This window comes from Phyllostomus hastatus, unplaced genomic scaffold, assembly GCF_019186645.2.
Source record: "Phyllostomus hastatus isolate PE091 unplaced genomic scaffold, TTU_PhHast_1.1 phas_contig_29, whole genome shotgun sequence".
Taxonomy (NCBI): Eukaryota; Metazoa; Chordata; class Mammalia; order Chiroptera; family Phyllostomidae; genus Phyllostomus; species Phyllostomus hastatus.
Window position 1 is genome coordinate 5,212,080 of NW_025333835.1, and position 18,615 is coordinate 5,230,694.

At 38.1% G+C, this 18,615-nt stretch overlaps 1 protein-coding gene and 1 pseudogene across 4 annotated transcripts in view; one reads left to right on the plus strand and one right to left on the minus strand.

Annotated features, from left to right (window-relative positions):
• The window catches only part of LOC123818678, a 101,790-nt pseudogene extending 96,476 nt beyond the window's left edge, over positions 1-5,314 (minus strand).
• Positions 5,315-7,193: 1,879 nt separating this feature from the next.
• VWA8 (von Willebrand factor A domain containing 8) overlaps positions 7,194-18,615 on the plus strand; it is a 421,660-nt gene continuing 410,238 nt past the window's right edge. For all 4 annotated transcript variants that reach the window (XM_045839249.1, XM_045839250.1, XM_045839252.1 and 1 more), the window contains exon 1: positions 7,194-7,531. In XM_045839249.1, the coding sequence (XP_045695205.1) occupies positions 7,369-7,531 (163 nt within the window). In that variant the 5' untranslated portion in view covers positions 7,194-7,368. The remainder of the gene's footprint in view (positions 7,532-18,615) is intronic.

Sequence of the window (18,615 nt, forward strand, 5' to 3'; positions counted from 1 at the left end):
AAGGAAAAGGTTGACACCCTTGTATCCTGCTCTAAGGGGGGTCACAATGCAGCAGGGTGAAGACACAAGCCCTGGAGATTGTCATGTTCTCAGTCTTCTTATCAAAGATTTTTTTTCCATTTTCCATTAAAAATGTATTATTTATTATGCTATTACAATTGTCCTATTCCCCCCCCTTTATTCTCAGCTGCCCTGTACCCCACATCCTACCCACACCCTCACCCCTTAGTTCATGTCCATGGGTCATATATATAAGTTCTTTGGCTTCTACATTTCCTATACTATTCATAATCCCCCACCCATCTATTTCATAGCTACCATTTGTGCTTCTTATTCCCTGTACCTTCCCCCCTGCCTCCACCTCCAACTCCCCATTGATAACCCTTCATGTGATCTCTATTTCTGTGAATCTGTTCTAGTTGTTTGCTTAGTTTATTTTTGTGTTTTGTTTTTTTTTTAGGTTCAGTTGTTGATAGTTGTGAGGTTGTTGTCATTTTACTGTTCATAGTTTTTGATCTTCTTTTTCTTAGACAAGTCCCTTTAACATTTCATATAATAAGGGCTTGGTGATGATGAACTCCTTTACTTGGCCTTATCTGGGAAGCACATTAACTGCTGCTCCATTCTACACGATAGCTTTGGTGGATAGAGTAATCTTGGATATAGGTCCTTGCCTTTCCTAACTTTAAATACTTCTTTCCAGACCCTTATTGCCTGTAAGGTTTCCTTTAGGTCGCCTGAGTAATCAGCCGACAGTCTGATGGGAACTCCTTTCTAGGTAACTCTTTTCTTTTCTCTTGATGGTTTTAAGAGTCTCTTCTTATCTTTAAGCTTGGGCAATGTAATTATGATGTGCCTTGGTGTGTGCTTCCTTGGGTCCAACATCTTTGGGACTCTCTGAGCTTCCTGGACTTCCTAGAAGTCTATTTCCTTTGCCAGATTGGGGAAGTTCTCCTTCATTATGTTTTCAATTTCTTGCTCTTGTTCTTCTCCTTCTGGCACCCCTATGATTCAGATGTTGGAATGTTTAATGTTTAAAGTTGTCCTGGAGGTTCCTAAGCTTCTCCTCACTTTTTTGAATTCTTGTTTCTTCATTCTGTTCTGGTTGAGTATTTCTTTCTTCCTTCTGCTTCAGACCATTGATTTGAGTCCCAGTTTCCTTCTTATCACTGTTGGTTCCCTGTACATTTTCCTTTATTTCACTTTTCATAGCCTTTACTTTCTCCTCTATTTTGCGACCATGCTCAACCAATTCTGTGAGCATCCTGATTACTAGTGTTTTGAACTGTGCATCTGATAGGCTGTGTATTTCTTTGTCACATAGTGGTATTTTTTCTGGAGCTTTGACCTGTTATTTCATTTGGACCATTTTCTCCTCCTCAGGGCACCAATTACATAGTAAAGGGTGGAGTCTTAGGTTTTCACCAGGGTGGGGTAAACCACACTTCTGCTTTGTGGCACTAAATGTGGGGAAGGGGTCTGAGAAGGAACAATGCTGCTTGCTCTGCTCTCTGTCAGGTTTCAGTTACTTGCTCCACTACCCACAAACAAATTGGGCCCTTCTTGTGCTGATTCCCTGGTAGGTGGGCTTGCGTACATTCTAGAATCCTGTGGGTCTCTCCAATAAACTCTCCTGTGAGGCTGGGAGTTTCTCCCACTGCCGTAACCCCCACAGGTTTTTTCAGTCAGAGGTTTTGAGACTTTATTTCTCCATGCTGGAACCCTGGATTGCATGGTCTGTCTCACTCCCCAGTTTCTCCTCCTAGTTTATCTGCACACAAATGTTGTACTGACTCATCCCCAGATGCTGCCTTGCCCACCCAGGTCATCCAGCCAATGCCTTGCTGCTTGTGTCTCTGCCCCAGCTGCCTGTCACTGTCCCTCCTATCTGGTCTGGATGAATGTTTCTTTAATTCCTCGGTTGTTGGACTTCTACACAATTAGATTTTCTGGCAGTTCTGGTTGATTTTGGTTTTTAAATTTTTTCTTGTCCTTGTTTTAGTTGTGTGAGGATGCACAGTGTACCTCCATCTTATCTGGAAGTCCTCCTTATCTGAGATTTCTTTTATGAGTCTGGAGAGGTTCTCAAACTTGGCCTTGCTATTGTCCATTTTCTTATTCTCCTCTTCATTGCCAGGTAGCTCCAGGCCCTTCTTGGTAACTGAGACCAGACTCTTCCCATCAAATGCCTTGAGCTGCTGCACACAATACTCATCAATAGGCTCTATTATATATACTGTCTCTATGACTGACTTCCACACTCTCTCCAGGAAAGCAGAATTGGCAACTGGCTTTTTGCTTTCACCAGTGATGTAACAGATGGACTTCTGGGTCTCATTTATGTGAAAGAAATATTCCAAAAGAGAAGTCATTTCATCTCCTGATTAAATGGGAGGTGTGATACTGTAAAATCTCATAAAGGCATCACCAATCAGTAGAGTCCTCATAGATCCTAAACTTTAGGTTTTTAGAGAATGCTTTGTAGAATTTCTTATAGTTCTCCAGTCTCCTACCAGCTCAGAGAGAAGCTCAAGACATTCTTTTTTAAAAAATTTTATTTTAATTGTTGTTCAAGTACAATTTTCTTTTACTCCCATCTAAGCCCACCCACCTAGCCCTCCCCACCTCCCTCCCATTTCCACCCACCCCTAGTTTTTGTCCATGTGTCCTTTATACTTGTTCCTGTAAACCCTACCCCTTTTCCCCCAAATTCCCCTGAAATTTCCTCCCCTCTCCCCTCTGAACACTGTCAGCCTGTTCTCTATTTCACTGTCTTTGGTTATATTTTGCTTGTTTTGTTGATTAGGTTCCTGTTAAAGGTGAGATCATATGGCATTTGTCTTTCACTGCCTGGCTTATTTCACTTAGCATAATGCTTTCCAATTCCATCCATGCTGTTGCAAAGGGTAGGAGCTCCCTCTTTCTTTCTGCTGCATAGAATTCCACTGTGTAAGTGTACCACAGTTTTTTGATCCATTCATTTACTGATGGGCACCTAGGTTGCTTCCAACACTTGGCTATTATAAATTGTGCTGCTATGAACATTGGGGTACATAGGTTCTTTTGGATTGGTGTTTCAAGGTTCTTAGGATATAATCCTAGCAGTGGAATTTCTGGATCAAAAGGCAGATCCATTTTTAGTTTTCTGAGGAAGTTCCATACTGTTTTCCATAGTGGTTGTACCAGTCTCCAATCCCACCAACAATGTACTAGGGTCCCCTTTTCTCCACACCCTCTCCAACACTTGTTGTTTGTTGCTTTGTTTATGATGGCCATTCTGACTGGTGTGAAGTGGTAGCTCATTGTGGTAGCTCATTTAATTTGCATCTCTCTGATAGCTAGCAATATTGAACATCATTTCATGTGTCTTTGCATCTTCTGTATGTCCTCCTTGGAGAAGTGTCTGTTCAAGTCCTTTGCCCATTTTTTAATTGGGTTGCTTGTCTTCTTAGAGTGGAGTCATGTAAGTTCTTTATATATTTTGGAGATTAAACCCTTGTCTGAGGTATCATTGGCAAATATGTTTTCCCATACAGTTGGTTCTCTTTTTATTTTGATACTGTTTACTTTACCTGTGCAGAAGCTTTTTATTTTGATGAGGTCCCATTTGTTTATTCTTTCCTTTATATCCCTTGCTCTGGGGGACATATCAGTAAAAAAGTTTCTGCATGAAATATCTGAGATTTTCTTGCCTATGTTCTCTTCTAGGACTTTAATGGTGTCACGGTTTATATTTAAGTCTTTTATCCACCTTGAATTTATTTTTGTATAAGGTGTAAGTTGGTGCTTGAGTTTCATTTTTTTTGCATGTAGCTGTCCAGTTCTCCCAACACCATTTGTTGAAGAGGCTATTATTACCCCATTTTATGTTGCTGCCACCTTTGTCAAATATTAATTGACCATAGAGACTTGGGTTTATTTCTGGGCTCTCTGTTCTGTTCCATTGGTCCATGTGCTGGTTTTTATGCCAGTACCAGGCTGTTTTGATTACAGTGGCCTTGTAATACAGTTTGGTATCAGGTATTGTGATCCCTCCTACTTTGTCTTTTTTTTTTTCTTCTCAAAATTGCAGCAGCTATTCGGGGTCATTTATGGTTCACGACATTCTTAACAATGTTTTTATGAATGAACGTCAAGATTTTTCTTTGCTGCAGGATTTCTCAGATGTTCAAGGGCAGGTCCTCAGAGTAAACCACACGAGAGATGAAGCTGAGATACTCTGGTATAAACTCATCCCAGCTGTCCATAATGAACACATGGTAGACATAGAGTTATGCTGTTGCTCTTCTTGTTCTCAAAGAGGTCAACAGGAGCCTGAGCAGGTGAATAGCAATACCCTGAATTCAAACTGACCTATATGAGGTGCTTGACTGCCAAGTGATCTTCCCAGTCATTAGTAAGGCCCTTCTAGAACTCTCCATAGTCTTTCTGGGTGATATCATCAGGGTTTCTGATCTAAATGGGCTTAGTCTTGTTCAGTTCTTCCTGATCAATATATTTTTCCTGATTCATCTTTGTTTTCTTTTTCTTATCCTTAGCACTATCATCCTCCTCATCTTAGCTCACATCTTCAGTCTTGGTCTTCTTCTCATCATCTTTATCTTCCTCTTCCTTCTCACCTTTCTCTTCTTCTCCTTCATCACAAGTGATTTCTTTCTTTTATTCCTTCTCTTAATAAAGGGTGATGGGATAACCTATGAACTGTGAGTGCTTATTCACCACTTCTTTGACCTAACTCTCCACTAAGTACTCAGTCTGGTCTTCTTTAAGGTGAAGGATCACTTTGGTATTCTGGCCAGTGGGCTCACCGTGGTTAGCTTGTACAGTGAAGGAACCCCCAGAAGAAAACTCCCAGGCATACTGCTCATCATCACTGTATTTTGTGATCACAACTACTTTCTCTGTCACCAGGTAGGCAGTATAAAAGCCAACAAATTTGTCCAATCATGGGGATGTCTGCACCAGCCTGCAGAGCCTCCAAGTTTGCCTCAATACCAAATTTGGCAATGGTTCTCAGATTATTTATGAGGTTAGCTTTGGTCATGCCAATGCCTATGTCTACCAGAGCCAGGGTATGTTTGTGGGGGTTGGGGATTATGTCGATTTTCAGCTCTTAACCATTATCCAACCTGAAAGCCAGGCTCTCATAGCATATCCTATTGAAGGAATCAAAAGCATTACTGATCATCTCCTGAAAGAATATTTCCTTGTTGGAATAGAAGGTATTGATAATGAGAGACATGAGTTGGGCAATTTCTGCCTGTAAGACAAAAGTCACCACCTCCTCCTCTCCATGGTACATTTCCTCAGGCATCTTAAAGATGAAGAAATGCAAGTGACAGAGAACAGGGTGGGCAGGGACTGTGTCAGTTCACATACTGCAAGAGTGATGTGCAGGGGCTAACTCAAGTGAGATGTATTATAATTCTTTATTTGTATGTTTGTTTTTTATACTTGATGTGAACTCATTGGCACATGGTACATAGTGGGGTACTAGTTTGTTACACAAGAGTTGCCCAGTAAATATTGTTGAATACTAAATGTTCTAACTTCTTTGATCTTCCCATTGTCTTAACTCCAAGAGCTCTCAGTGCTTATATTAGTCATTTTGCTAAATTACTTTAGATTGTTCTGCCACTAAATGGTGTGTACTGGATTCCAGTAAGAGTAAATGAAAATGCACCAATCAAGGTACTTAACTCTTTCAGCCTTAGTTTAGCCATCTGTAAAATGGAGTATAGTAATAGTATAATACCCCAATCCAAATTGTTGCTGTGTGAAATGAGATAATGCATTAAAGTTATTAGCTGGGTCATAGTATGTACTCAATGTGGGCAAGCATTTCATAAACTGTTACATCTTACATTTTCCCTAACACTGTTACAGCACTGTTGTGATGTTCATAAGAGAACATATAGTAAAACCATGGTGCAATGCACTACACAAATGTTTTCCTTTATTATCACTGTCTCCCCAAGTAGTTTAGAAGACTGTTTCAGTCTTTACCTCTTAAATCTAAGTCCTCAGCAAGAAACAAAGTTTTCTTCTGCTCAGCTCCTTTCTTTTATAGCATCTTATCACGTTCTTCTCAGCACATATGACAAGGTTAGCATGTTAGGCGCTCGGTACAGATTTAAAGATAGCAGCAACTGTAGAATTAACAAATCCTTTGAGTGAAGCCTCTGCCTTCTTTTTGATGCTTGTGTTGTATACCTGATTTTAACATTTTGCCTCAGTCAATTCACCCATGACATTTGGGAGATGCAGAATTATATTAGGCTTAGTTTGCTTTGTGGTAGGAACACTTCTGCTGCTGGCATGTATGAAAGGGAAGCAGTCTTAGCCAGTGTCCTACTTTTTTCTGTTACTAAACACACAAATTACATTTATATAACTCTTGCACTCCAGAATGATCAAAACAATGCTTCACTTGGGTCCTCTCCGACAGTTTGGCAATTTCTGTGTGTCACTAGGATATGAGTTTTCTATTTAAAATTTAGGAAAAAGTAGAAAAAATGAGGTGCAAGTCTTTCAAATACTGTATGCAAACACTGGTATGGCTACAATGAATCAAGACAATCAAAAGTTTTGACAATCTCGTGAAAACATCCTACATTTCTGAAAAGGATTTGAAGCGGGTACAGGGAAAACGCACTATAATAAGACCCAGCTTTTAGCCAGCAAAGAAGGCTTAGTACAAACACCTGACAAGCCACACCATCAAACTCTCCTAAAACCCTTCAGCATTTCCTACACTCTGGAGAGCTTACACTGGCAGGGATATTAAACTCATTTTCACACCGATGGGGGTGGGGTCGCACATCTGCCTCAGGGTTCCCTTCAAAGGGCCAAATGTAATTTTAGGACTGTATAAATGTAACTACTCCTTAACACTGAAGTGAGAGCTTGGCACTACCTCTGGGTAGAAACAAAGTGGCGGTGGATAAAACAAGGTGGAGGGCTGGATTCTGCCAGCGGGACTGGTGTTTGCCACCCATGGCTTACAGGATTTCAAGTGAACCAAGGGAGGCCTGCCCCCTGAATCCAGGTGCATAGGAGAAGGCGAGGAGCCTGAGTCACGCACAGGAATCCAGCGTCCCACTCCGTGGCAGGAGCACCCAATGGCCAGCCAGGCCCCATGCTCCGCCCCCCCGTGGGCCCGGGTCAGCTCCCTTGGCTCGCTCTCCCGCGGTTCCCAGTCCCGGGGCACTCACGGCCCAAGCCGGTGGTGCCGGCCGCGCAGGGGGAAGGAGTTTCCGGCGGACTCCGCGCGGTGCAGCTTCCTGTTCCCCGAGCCGCGCCACTCCGCCAGTCCTCGGCGCCGGTAGTCTCGGAGTCCCGACCAGGCCCACCAACGCCTCCGGCCCCATGCAGTCCCGGCTCCTGCTCCTAGGGACGCCCAGCGGCCCTGGCAGAGCGGCCGCTAGGCGCGTGCGGCTGCTCCTTCGGCAGGTGGTGCGGGGCCGGCCGACTGGCGACGGGTGGGGGCCGGAGGTCAGACTGCTCCACACCGGGGCGGGGGCCGAGACAGGTAACCCTGGATGCCTCTGCGCGCCACCGCCTCACCCTCCCTGCTGCTTTGCAGCAGCGTTTGGGAAACTGCTCTGTAATGCTACGTAAAGCATTTGCACTCTGGGCCTCAGACAGTAAGCCGAAGGGGTCTGTACTACGGTTTCTGACGACTTGGAATACATAGTGCTTTCTCGTTCTCCCGCTGCTGCTTTTACCCATTGCTGCTTTTACCCCCAAAATTCTGACTTACAGTACACACAGAGGCTAAGGCACAAGCCCCTAGAGTTTGCTGAAAGCCAGACTTTGACCTTGCTCTCTGAGCCTCAAGGGCCTGGAAGCCGATTTGTGCCATATGCCAGCTAGGGCTAGTGGTGTCTTAGAAGTGCACATTCTCTCTAAAGAACTCATCGTTCATGGTGTTCTAAATGTATTCTTGAGCCTTTCCAAGTTTTACAGGAATTTTATTTTCTTACAGGTTCACATTTTCTTAGAGCTGAAAATTAAAGTTTAATTCAGTTAAAACCCCTGACGCTACAATCTAGGTCATCGAGACCCAGAGGGAAAAGTGAGTTGCTGGAGGTCACACAGCGAACTAGTGACTACATTAGCTCTGATTTTTAAGCCTAGTTTTTGTTTTGTTTTGTTTTTTGTCTCTATCTGAACTGGTTTTAGGAATCCCATCTGTGTTGAAGTTAGAGCATTTGTTCTGGTTAAAGGAAGGGATGTATATTGTTGCTGCTTTTGATTGGCAAAAAGTGATTTTAGGCAAGATTTTGTCAATGTTGTTGCTTAGAATAATGGAGGTTTTCACTATGAAATTGTAGGTTTCGTTGTTCCTCTTGCTTTCCACGTTTTCCATGCTCCAGATAATTCTCCTTGTCAGGAAATGAGGGAGTTGAAGTCCCATACATTTTATTTCATTCATTCATTCACTGAACACTTTGTTTTTCCTCTGTGGAGTTGTGATGTCACATTTTACCCCCTAGAAGTCAATTACTGTGACTTCTAGGGTATTTGTTTATTCCTTTGTTTTTTTTTTTTTTTTGTTCTTTGAGCTTTTGTTTGTTGCTCCTTTGTTCTAGAAGGCAAAGGTCAAGGGGGAAAGTGGGAAAGTGTAGCATAATCTGTAACTTGGGTTTTGAAGTTAGCCTGGGTTGCACTGTCTAGATACGGGGATTTGAGGGTAGATGACTTAATTTTTTAACTGTAAAATGAGGATAAGGTGAGTATATGTGATAGGTTGTCGTGAGGCTTTTGTTAGTTAATACAATCCCTGGCATATGTTGATATTCAGTGAAAGTTAGCTTCTTTATTATTCTTAGTGTATGTGTTTTTAGCTTTGTGAGAGTAATTCTGTTTCCTTGGCTTGCTTTAGAAGAACTGAAACCAGTTCCTTTTAGGTTGAGAACTATCAGAACTATCTGGGTAGGCAGATAGAACAGAGTTAATTTAGGTGAACCTTCTAAAAAAGAAAAATGTGTTATTTGTGCATGAGTAATACATGTTAATTTAAAAAAACATTAGAAATCCATGTGCGTGTGAATTTTTAAAGTCTGTATTACATGGGTATTGGTGATTAGCTGTTCTAAAAATTTGTGTTATGTCCAACAAATCAAAATACAAGCTTTGCTCCAAATGTGAGGCTCATGGACATATTACAGACAACATACTGACTTAAATTCAGTCATTGATTTTGGCAAGATCCACAAGGAATAGGTATGAGGACTGTGGTTAAATGCAGCTGGAAACGTACCCCAAATCTGGACTCAAGTAAGAACAGCTCTGAGCCAGGTAAGCAGGAGGCAAATTCTTGGCTACCCTGGGCCATGATATTGACCATTAAGGTTGAGGTGTCTTATTTTAAATCAGAAGTCATACACAGACAAATGTAAAACCACGAATAGCAGTATGCCTTAATTACAATTTAGTTTGGAAAGATGCTCTCTGCAGCACTCACACATGCGACTATTATCTCCTCTCTGCATATAATTGACCCTCTTCCTAATAGTAGTTTGGAAAGAGTAACAAGGTACACAAAACAACAGATACAAGTTATATACTGTTCTTATTTTTCATGGATGGTATGTATATGTTTATCTTTACATTCTTTTTAGTGCCTATCAACCCTTTGTATCTAATAAACACTCAGTGGCTTGTTATGTTAAAAGTTCACACAGAGGACGAACAGGAGAGGCTGAATTGCCTTGTTGGCTTTCAAGATAGAAGCTTTATAAAATGTTGTAAGCAGAAGGGAGGGTCATTTATTTTAAGGAAAAAAAAATCCAAACCCACAGCTTTTTATCTCGCTATCAGAAAGTCTTATTATCCATAATTTGTCAATTCTTTGATTTCTTCACTTCATAGTAGTATGGTATTTTGGTTTTAGGAACAAAGAGGTTAACAAGGAGGTTATCTACTACAAAGAGTCTTCAATAGAAATTATTGTAGTGTTTTCACAGTTAGAGCCTAGCAAGTCGGTTCAGTAGCATTGTAGCATTGTGATGTTAAATAGTTTCAGATGTACCATAGATCAAATCAAATGATAAACCTGGAAACATAACTTTATAAATCCACTATGACATATTTAGTGTTGTTCTTTAATACCATTATTATTTATAGGAATTCATTGCCTTATTACTATGGTGTATGAAATAAAAATTTTAATAGAAATATTTTAAACTACTTTTTGTATAAGAAATCTATGTTTATTATAGAAATGCAAAAAATACAAATTCCCTAAAACATAACCTTCCCATACAAATTCATAATTGTCAACTTTTTGATGTTATTCCCATCAGATTTTATAATATATTTATTATTTATATGACTATAATTCCATTTTAAAAATAGGGATTATATGTTTTATAATTTAGTCTCAGTCATTATGAACATATTAACATAGTCATAAATATTATATTTGGTTATTTTAAATAGGTACTAATTTCATATATTTGCCTATATATAATATTTAGTTTACCAATTTTCCATTCTTGGATATTCAGGTTGTCTATTTTTAAATATAGAAACAGTGCAATAAATATCTACCTATATGCATTTTTGTGATTTTAAGATTATATTCTTGGGGTGTAATAGAATTGATGACTTTGGGGAGGGGAAATGAAGAACTGTGGCTTCACCTGAGAAATATGGTATAAAGGGGAAAACTGTAGTATGGTTCAGGTCTTACCACTGTATTTTCTAGTTGTTAACTTTAGGGAAATTATTAACTACTTTGAACCCAAGGCAAGCTGTTTTGACCCTGGGAACATTGTGATCCTATTGCGTATTGAAGAATTTAGCAATAAAGTCCCAGAACAATTATAACCTAATAAATCGTTGGGAAGTCCTGTATCATTAGGAGAATATACAACATTAATATTGCTGCTATATTTGGTTTTCTCTTCAGTCTAAGTTTTGTATTACAAAAAAAATGTCGACCAGTGGTGATTCCCCTTTTGCAGGGACCATTCAGCAATATCTAAAGACATTCTTGGTTGTTATAAATAGGAGGAAGGGGATGTTACTAGTATCTAGTGGGTAGAGGCCAGGGATACTACTAAACATTTTACAGTGCACAGGACAGCCCCCCCGAACAAACAGTTATCCCACCCCATATGTCAGTAATGCTGCTGTTGAGAAACCCTGCACTAAAGCAACATGTATGCCAAAGCTACAAGTCATTGAATTGTCAGCTTATTTCATAGCTTGGAGTATCCTAAAGGATGTATATTTATTAACATAGTCTGAAGTTTACAATTTTCAGTGGATAAAGAGCATTAAAAGCAGTTTTTAGATGGACTACCACAGATGTCCCTGAAATACATAACTGAGAAAAGTATTTTTGAGATGAGTAAAGATCTTGACAATATAGCAGCTTTGAAATATCTGGGGAAAATATCCAGATTTCTCATGAGTTAGCTAAGAATTAAATAAAAACTATCAGTCATATAAAAATTATTTAACAATTGTTGGAAACTAACAATATTAAATAAAACTCTGATAATACTATATACTGAAAAATTTGTTATTGATTAAACATCAATGAAGTAAAATGGTTTTTAACCCATGTTGATGACCACAAAGGAGAATATGAAGTTTTAGATTATACAATTGGTAAAATTCCATATGGACAAAAAAGTGATTTGTTCTAAAAGAATGCTTTAATAAAATGTACTGTATAAAAATTGAGCAGAATCCTTTGCCTTAATTTTTTTCTGGAAGCTAATTACTTGATTAAAATTTGTGAATGTTAATATTATTTTGATTATAATATTTGTTTTCAGAATATCCTCAGGGACAAAATGTCCTACATTGCACTTTGAGCATACAAATGTTTTCTTTGTAAAATAGGAATTGTTACACTTGCTCTGCCTGGCTTTACTTGAAAAAAAATGTATTAGCTGGTAATCATTTTTTTTTTAGAATGGGGATTTTTAAAAAATATATTTTATTGATTATGCTATTACAGTTGTCCCATTCCTCCCCTTTATTCCCCTCTACCCTGCATACCCTCTCCCACCCATTACTACCCCGTCCCCTTAGTTCATGTTCGTGGGTCATATATATAAGTTCTTTGGCTTCTACATTTCCTATACTATTCTTAACCTCCCTTTGTCTATATTCTGCCTACCATTTATGCTACTTATTCCCTGTAGATTTTCCCCCATTCTCCCCACCCCTTCCCCACTGATAACCCTCTATGTGATCTCCTTTTCTGTGATTCTATTTCTGTTCTAGTTGTTTGTTTAGTTTTTGTTTTTTTGTTTTTTTTTAGGTTTGGTTGTTGATAGTTGTGAGTTTGTTGTCATTTTCCTGTTCATAGTTTTGATCTTCTTCTTTTTCTTAGATAAGTCCCTTTAACATTTCACATAATAAGGGCTTGGTGATGAACTCCTTTAACTTGACCTTATCTGGGAAGCACTTTATCTGCCCTTCCATTCTAAATGATAGCTTTGCTGGATAGAGTAATCTTGGATGGAGGTCCTTGCCTTTCATGACTTCGAATACTTCTTCCCAGCCCCTTCTTGCCTCCCAGGTTTCTTTTGAGAAGTCAGCTGATAGACTTATGGGAACTCCTTTGTCAGTAACTGTCTCCTTTCCTCTTGCTGCTTTTAAGATTCTCTCCTTATCTTTAATCTTATGTAATGTAATTATGATGTGCCTTCATGTGTGCTTCCTTGGGTCCAACATCTTTGGGACTCCCTGAGCTTCCTGGACTTCCTAGAAGTCTATTTCCTTTGCCAGATTGGGGAAGTTCTCCTTCATTATGTTTTCAAGTAAGTTTTCAACTTCTTGCTCTTGTTCTTCTTTTCTGGCACCCCTATGATTCAGATGTTGGAATGTTTAAAGTTGTCCTGGAGGTTCCTAAGCCTCTCCTCATGTTTTTGAATTGTTGTTTCTTCATTTTGTTCTGGTTGAGTATTTCTTTCTTCCTTCTGCTTCAAACCGTTGATTTGAGTCCCAGTTTCCTTCTTATCACTGTTGGTTCCCTGTACATTTTCCTTTATTTCACTTTTCATAGCCTTTACTTTCTCCTCTATTTTGCGACCATGCTCAACCAATTCTGTGAGCATCCTGATTACTAGTGTTTTGAACTGTGCATCTGATAGGCTGTGTATCTCTTTGTCACTTAGTGGTATTATTTTCTGGAGCTTTGATGTGTTCTTTCATTTGGACCATTTTTTTTTTTTTGTCTCCATGTGCCTGTTATGCAGTAAGTGACAGAGCCTTAGGTGTTTACCAGGGCAGGGCAACCCACAATGCTGTGTTTTGGTCCTGTATGTGGATAAGGGGTCCAAGAAGGAACTGTGCTGCTTGTTCAGCTCTCTGCCAGCTTTCAGTCACTTCCACTGCTACCCACAAACAAATTGGGCCCTTCTGGTGCTGTTTTCCAGGTGAGTGGGTTTGTGTACATTCTAGAACCCTGTGGGTTTGTCCAGGAAACTCTCCAGTGAGCGTGGGAGTGACAGATCTGTGCACAGAAAAATATACTGATTGTTCATGAAGGTGGGAGGTCCAGTGGCTTCAGGCCAGACTAGATGCAGGATGTTCAAATTTCTTTGGGGCTTGGGTTCTCTCTGCCTTTCCCTATGGTCTTCCTACTTTCCACTCTTCCTTTATTAGGTCTACTTTTTTATTTTATTGGTTTAAATGTCTGGCAGGCTTTTTTCAAGTGGTGGTAGTGATAACCCTATGACAGCCACAGACTTTCACTGTCTTTACAATTCAGTATCAGAAGAAGAGTGAACATATTTTCCTTTGAGCTTTGACAAAAATTTTGGAGAGAACTCTTATGGGTGAAGTTTATGTACCCATGTCTAAAACATGGCCTGAGGGTGGACTGTTCTTCTGAAGCTTGTGTGGGGTACGTACTTCTGGGGGTTTATGTGCAGGAATGAAAGTTGGGATGAGAGATATAAACTCTACTCAAATCAAATGGGATGGGTTCTCCACTGGAGGGAGGAATTCCATTGTCAAAAGAAAGGGGAAAGATAATTGGGCATGTAAAATAAAACAGCTACCCACTAAAATCACCTAAAAATCAAGTGAATAATATCTAAAGAGGGTTGTACAGATTAAATGCTACATAAAAGATACTATTAGCTTGTATATAGAAAATATTTTTCTATAAACCTTTGGAAAATCCCCTTAATTTAGGATTCTTGCATGTGGTAAAATCAAGGCTTGTTATTTTATATGTGGCCTAAATTTAATTTCATTCAAAAGATTTTATCTTTTGGATTCTTTTCAGGGTTTTCAGTTCCCAAGTATGTGCACTTCATGCCTGAATAAAGTATATAATTTATTGGTAGTAGTGTTTATATGACAATTTGTATACTGTACAGGGGTTTAGGTTAACCCAAGTTGTGTGTGGTTGCTTTTTTGTATTATTTGTAATAAATGCAGTTAAATGTTAAGTGGCATATTCTGTAACAGTTTTACTTTTTTATTAACAACTTGTACTTTTTATTATATTGTATTTATTCTAACAATTTCCATTATGAGTATCTTTATATTATTAACTAAGATCTTTTTTTTTCAATGATTGCACTTAACCAAAATAGTTTTTTTGAAAAAAGGCATTCAGTAGTTTCTTCTGCCTATGTTATATTACTTGTTGTGTTATAAGTATTTTTATCCCCTTTTAGGTTAGTACTTATTTAAATAAATTTATAGTTCATTTAAACAAATACTTTACAAGTGGCTTGACTTCTGAGCATGTTCATGATGGGCTGTTCAGAAAAAATCAGGAACCAGAGCTTAAAATAATTAAGAAAACAAAATTTAAAACTACAATCATTCATTTATTTATTCATTCATTTATCAAACATTTGTTGAATACCTGCTTGGTTTGAGGTATTGTTTTTGGCACAAAGATAATTAGGACATAGGCTCTGCTAAAAAGTGCTATTATGGTTTTATAGATTGAGCAGTGATCTTTAAACTTTTTTCTCAGAAAAGTTGCTATAAAAGAAGGCAACAGTTTTTTTTTGAATGGCAAGTTGATTATTTTCATAGTGATCCAGAAATCTCTAATGTTAAAGCTTTTAGTTTTTTTGTTTGCTTGTTTGGTAAGAGTTTTTAATTCTTTTAAAAATTTGTTTATGTGTTTAATTGTTTTGTCACATGAGTGAATTTGTAGAGCAGGAGTAAAATAATAAATGTCAGCCACATAATTCATGGATTTTATTTTAATACTTTTTGTATGATAGTATATATATGTGTGTGTGCATATATATATTTAATGTATAGCGTGTTAAGTGGTTCATGAATCTTTCCTTAAAACATTAAAGTCAAGAAAAAAACATATACTGAAATACATATTTCTCACTTGTAAATGGATTTTGCAATATGTATCCCTTTGAACATTTTTAGGTTGATATCTAAACATTTTCCTGATAAGAATCAATAGTTACAGAGTATGATGTTTCTAGTGTCTTGTAAATACTGACATTTAAAACAAGAATTATCACAATCTTCTTTAAAGTATATCTTTTAAATGGAAGCAGAATATCCTAACACTTTATTAGCTAAAATCTCTACTTTGAAACTAGATTAAAAGCTCTTTTTTTAACTGTCAGAAAATTTAAATTATTTCTTTACTTGAATTTGTATTTCAGTTACACTTACTTATATTTTTAACAACATATTTTTATTCAGAGTTTTATTTTTGTCATACTTTACTGCAACAGAAGTGTTTAAATTGTTCACAAGAAAATACGGAACATCAAAAGGTTGCATAAAACTGAAAAAACATTTTCATAAAAACTGAAATTTTGTGGAAACACATCTATTGCAGTTGAATATTAACTATTGTGGAACATGTAAAGAATTTTGATACAGTAATATGAGTTAGTTCTTTGCAAGGCAGTTCATTGAATCACTGAATTAGGGAGTTTCACTAAAAAGGTTTTAGCAAAATGTGTCAGATGACTATGTTTACTTTCTCACCCAGAGACTGCTGTTTAATCTAATGTACTCAGAAATGCTGATAAAATAAAACCATTACTGTAGAAAAGATATAATCAATAATTATAGTATGAGAAATATTACAAAACATGAATCAGAGACTATGCTAGCAGAAAAATGGGAATAACAGAGTGATCAGTTCTTGAGGGAGGTGGAGATAATGCAAAAGGAAAAATTAGGGAAGGTTCAATTGTGAGATAAAGATACTTGAGTAGTTATATGAAGGAAAAGTGTGTGAGAGAGATTTGGAAGCCTAGGTCAAGGAAATAAAGAATCAGTCACTGAGATAGGAATACAAGAGGCAGCGCTGGTCAGAGATGGCTAGACAGTATGGAACGGAGAATGTAGAGTTCTGCTTTTCTCGTGTTAAAGTTAAGGTGTCTCTGGAATATCTGGGTAAAATGTTCAGTAGGTTACTGGCAGATATGGAAATCAGGAGAGAGATCAAGCCAAATTAGACATTCAAAACTTTAGTTACAGTGTCAGAGTTGGGCCACTGGAATGGATTAGGTGACTCAGAAAATGATAGCATGATAACAGAAGCTGGCCAAGAATGTCAACATCTGAAGCAGGGAGGGCAAATGCCTAGCACATATGAATGTCATTTTTCTCTTTGCCTACAGTACAGGCACGGTTAATTGATCACTGTCCTGTCTCTTAATGAGTCTAACTTCCACTGTGATTTCTTCTTTGCATTTTTAAAGAAGCATGTTGCTTGATTTCTGAATGTATAGAGACTTTCCAGTTATTTCCAGATCTTTCTGTTACTGATTCCATTTTGCTCAGAGAACATACTTTTGATTTCAATCTTTTGAAATTTATTAATACTTGCTTCATGTCTAGCCTATGATCTATTTTGGTGAATGTTCCATGCACAATTAAAAAGAAAATATATTCTGCTCTTGTTGAGTATAGTGTTCTATAAATGGTCTTTCAGGTTGAATGGCCAATAGTGTTTTCAGATCTTCTCTATCCTTACTCTTAGTCTTAGCCAGAAGGTGGAAAAGTGATTATCTTTCCTTCTGTATCCTTCTATCTCCCCACCCCCAACTCTTCCATCAATTACCAAGTGAAATATATTAAAATATTCAGATATGATTTTGGATTTGTTTATTTCTACTTTTGCTTCTGTCAGTTTCTGGTTCATGTTTATTCTCAGTGCCCTCTTGGCAAGGTCACTACCATAGGTTTGCTGTGTTCCTCTAAGAAGGGTCATAGCTCCTTTTAGAAGCTTTCTAAATACACTTTCTCTGCTTGTTTTTTTCCCTTGCCCTTTTAGGCGTAGGGGTGGTAATGGCTTTCTGTTATTGCTAGTCCCATTCTTGATGGTTTTACTAAGCTCTGCCCATACCTTCATACATGGTTTGAATGTACCATCTGTTTTGTTGTGGGACCCCGATTGATAAATGGGTATGTTTAGGATAAGCATTTTAGTCAGTAGGAAAATCTAGTTCAAAAGCCTGAAAAGAGTATGTTTCTGACATGTTTAAGAACAGTGAGGGGACCTGTATAGCTGAGTAGAGTACCATATTTTCCAGACTATAAGATGCACCCCCTGAATTTTGGGGGGAAATGGGAGTGCATCTTATAGTCTAAATGTAGTTTACATTTACATTGGTGAAATACTATGTTATTTATTAAATATTTTACCACACTTTTTGTTTCAAAATATTTTTTCCTATTTTCCTCTCAAACTTGGGTGTGTCTTATGGTCCGAAAAATAAGGTAAGTGAGGAAGACAAGAGTAGGAGGTAAAGTCAGCGAGGCAATGGAGGACCCTTATCAGAATAGCTGTTTAGGCCATTGCAAAGACTGGAGTGTTGACTGACATAACTCAATTTCTCTGTTGAGAATAAACTGTAGGGTGCAAGGGTTGAAACAGGAGATGTGTTAGGAGGTGAGAGATAACACTGTTTAAATGCAAAAATTTAACTAGTAAAACCCTAATTGGCTTGGGTCAGTATTGTGGTGATAGAAGATGTGGTGAAAATTGGACAATACAGGATATATCTTAAAGACAGAGTTAATGGGATTTTCTGATAGGTTTTGAGAGAGAAAAGTTAAGAATGACTACAAGATTTCTGGTGTGAGCAACCAGAAAGAGTAAACTGCTATTAGCAGGACTGTGGAATACTGTGCATAGAGCATACTTTGTGGAAAGATCAGAAGTTTAGTTTTGAATATGTTACGTTTAAGTTGCCTATTTGGCATCTTGGGTGTCTGTGTTTGGAGTTTTATGGTCTGGGTTAGAGATATAAATTTGGAGCCAGCAATACATATTACTTAAACTTAAAGGCATGAGACTGATTGAACATATCAAAGAGTGGTTGTAGATAAAATAGAAAAGAGGCTAGAGCTCTGCTTTTGCATCCAATGTTAAGAAATTGTGAAGAGGAGACTTCTGGCCAAGATTGAGGCATAGGTAGACATGCTATGCTTCCTCACACAACCAAAAGAAGGACAACAACAAATTAAAAAAAAAACAACAAACCAAAACTACCAGAAAATTTAACTGTATAGAAGTCCAACAACCAAAGAGTTAAAGAGGAAACATTCATCTAGACTGTTAGGAGGGGAGGAGATGGGAAGCCAAGGCAGAGAGGACATGTGTCAAAGTAGTGGCTGGTGGACTGG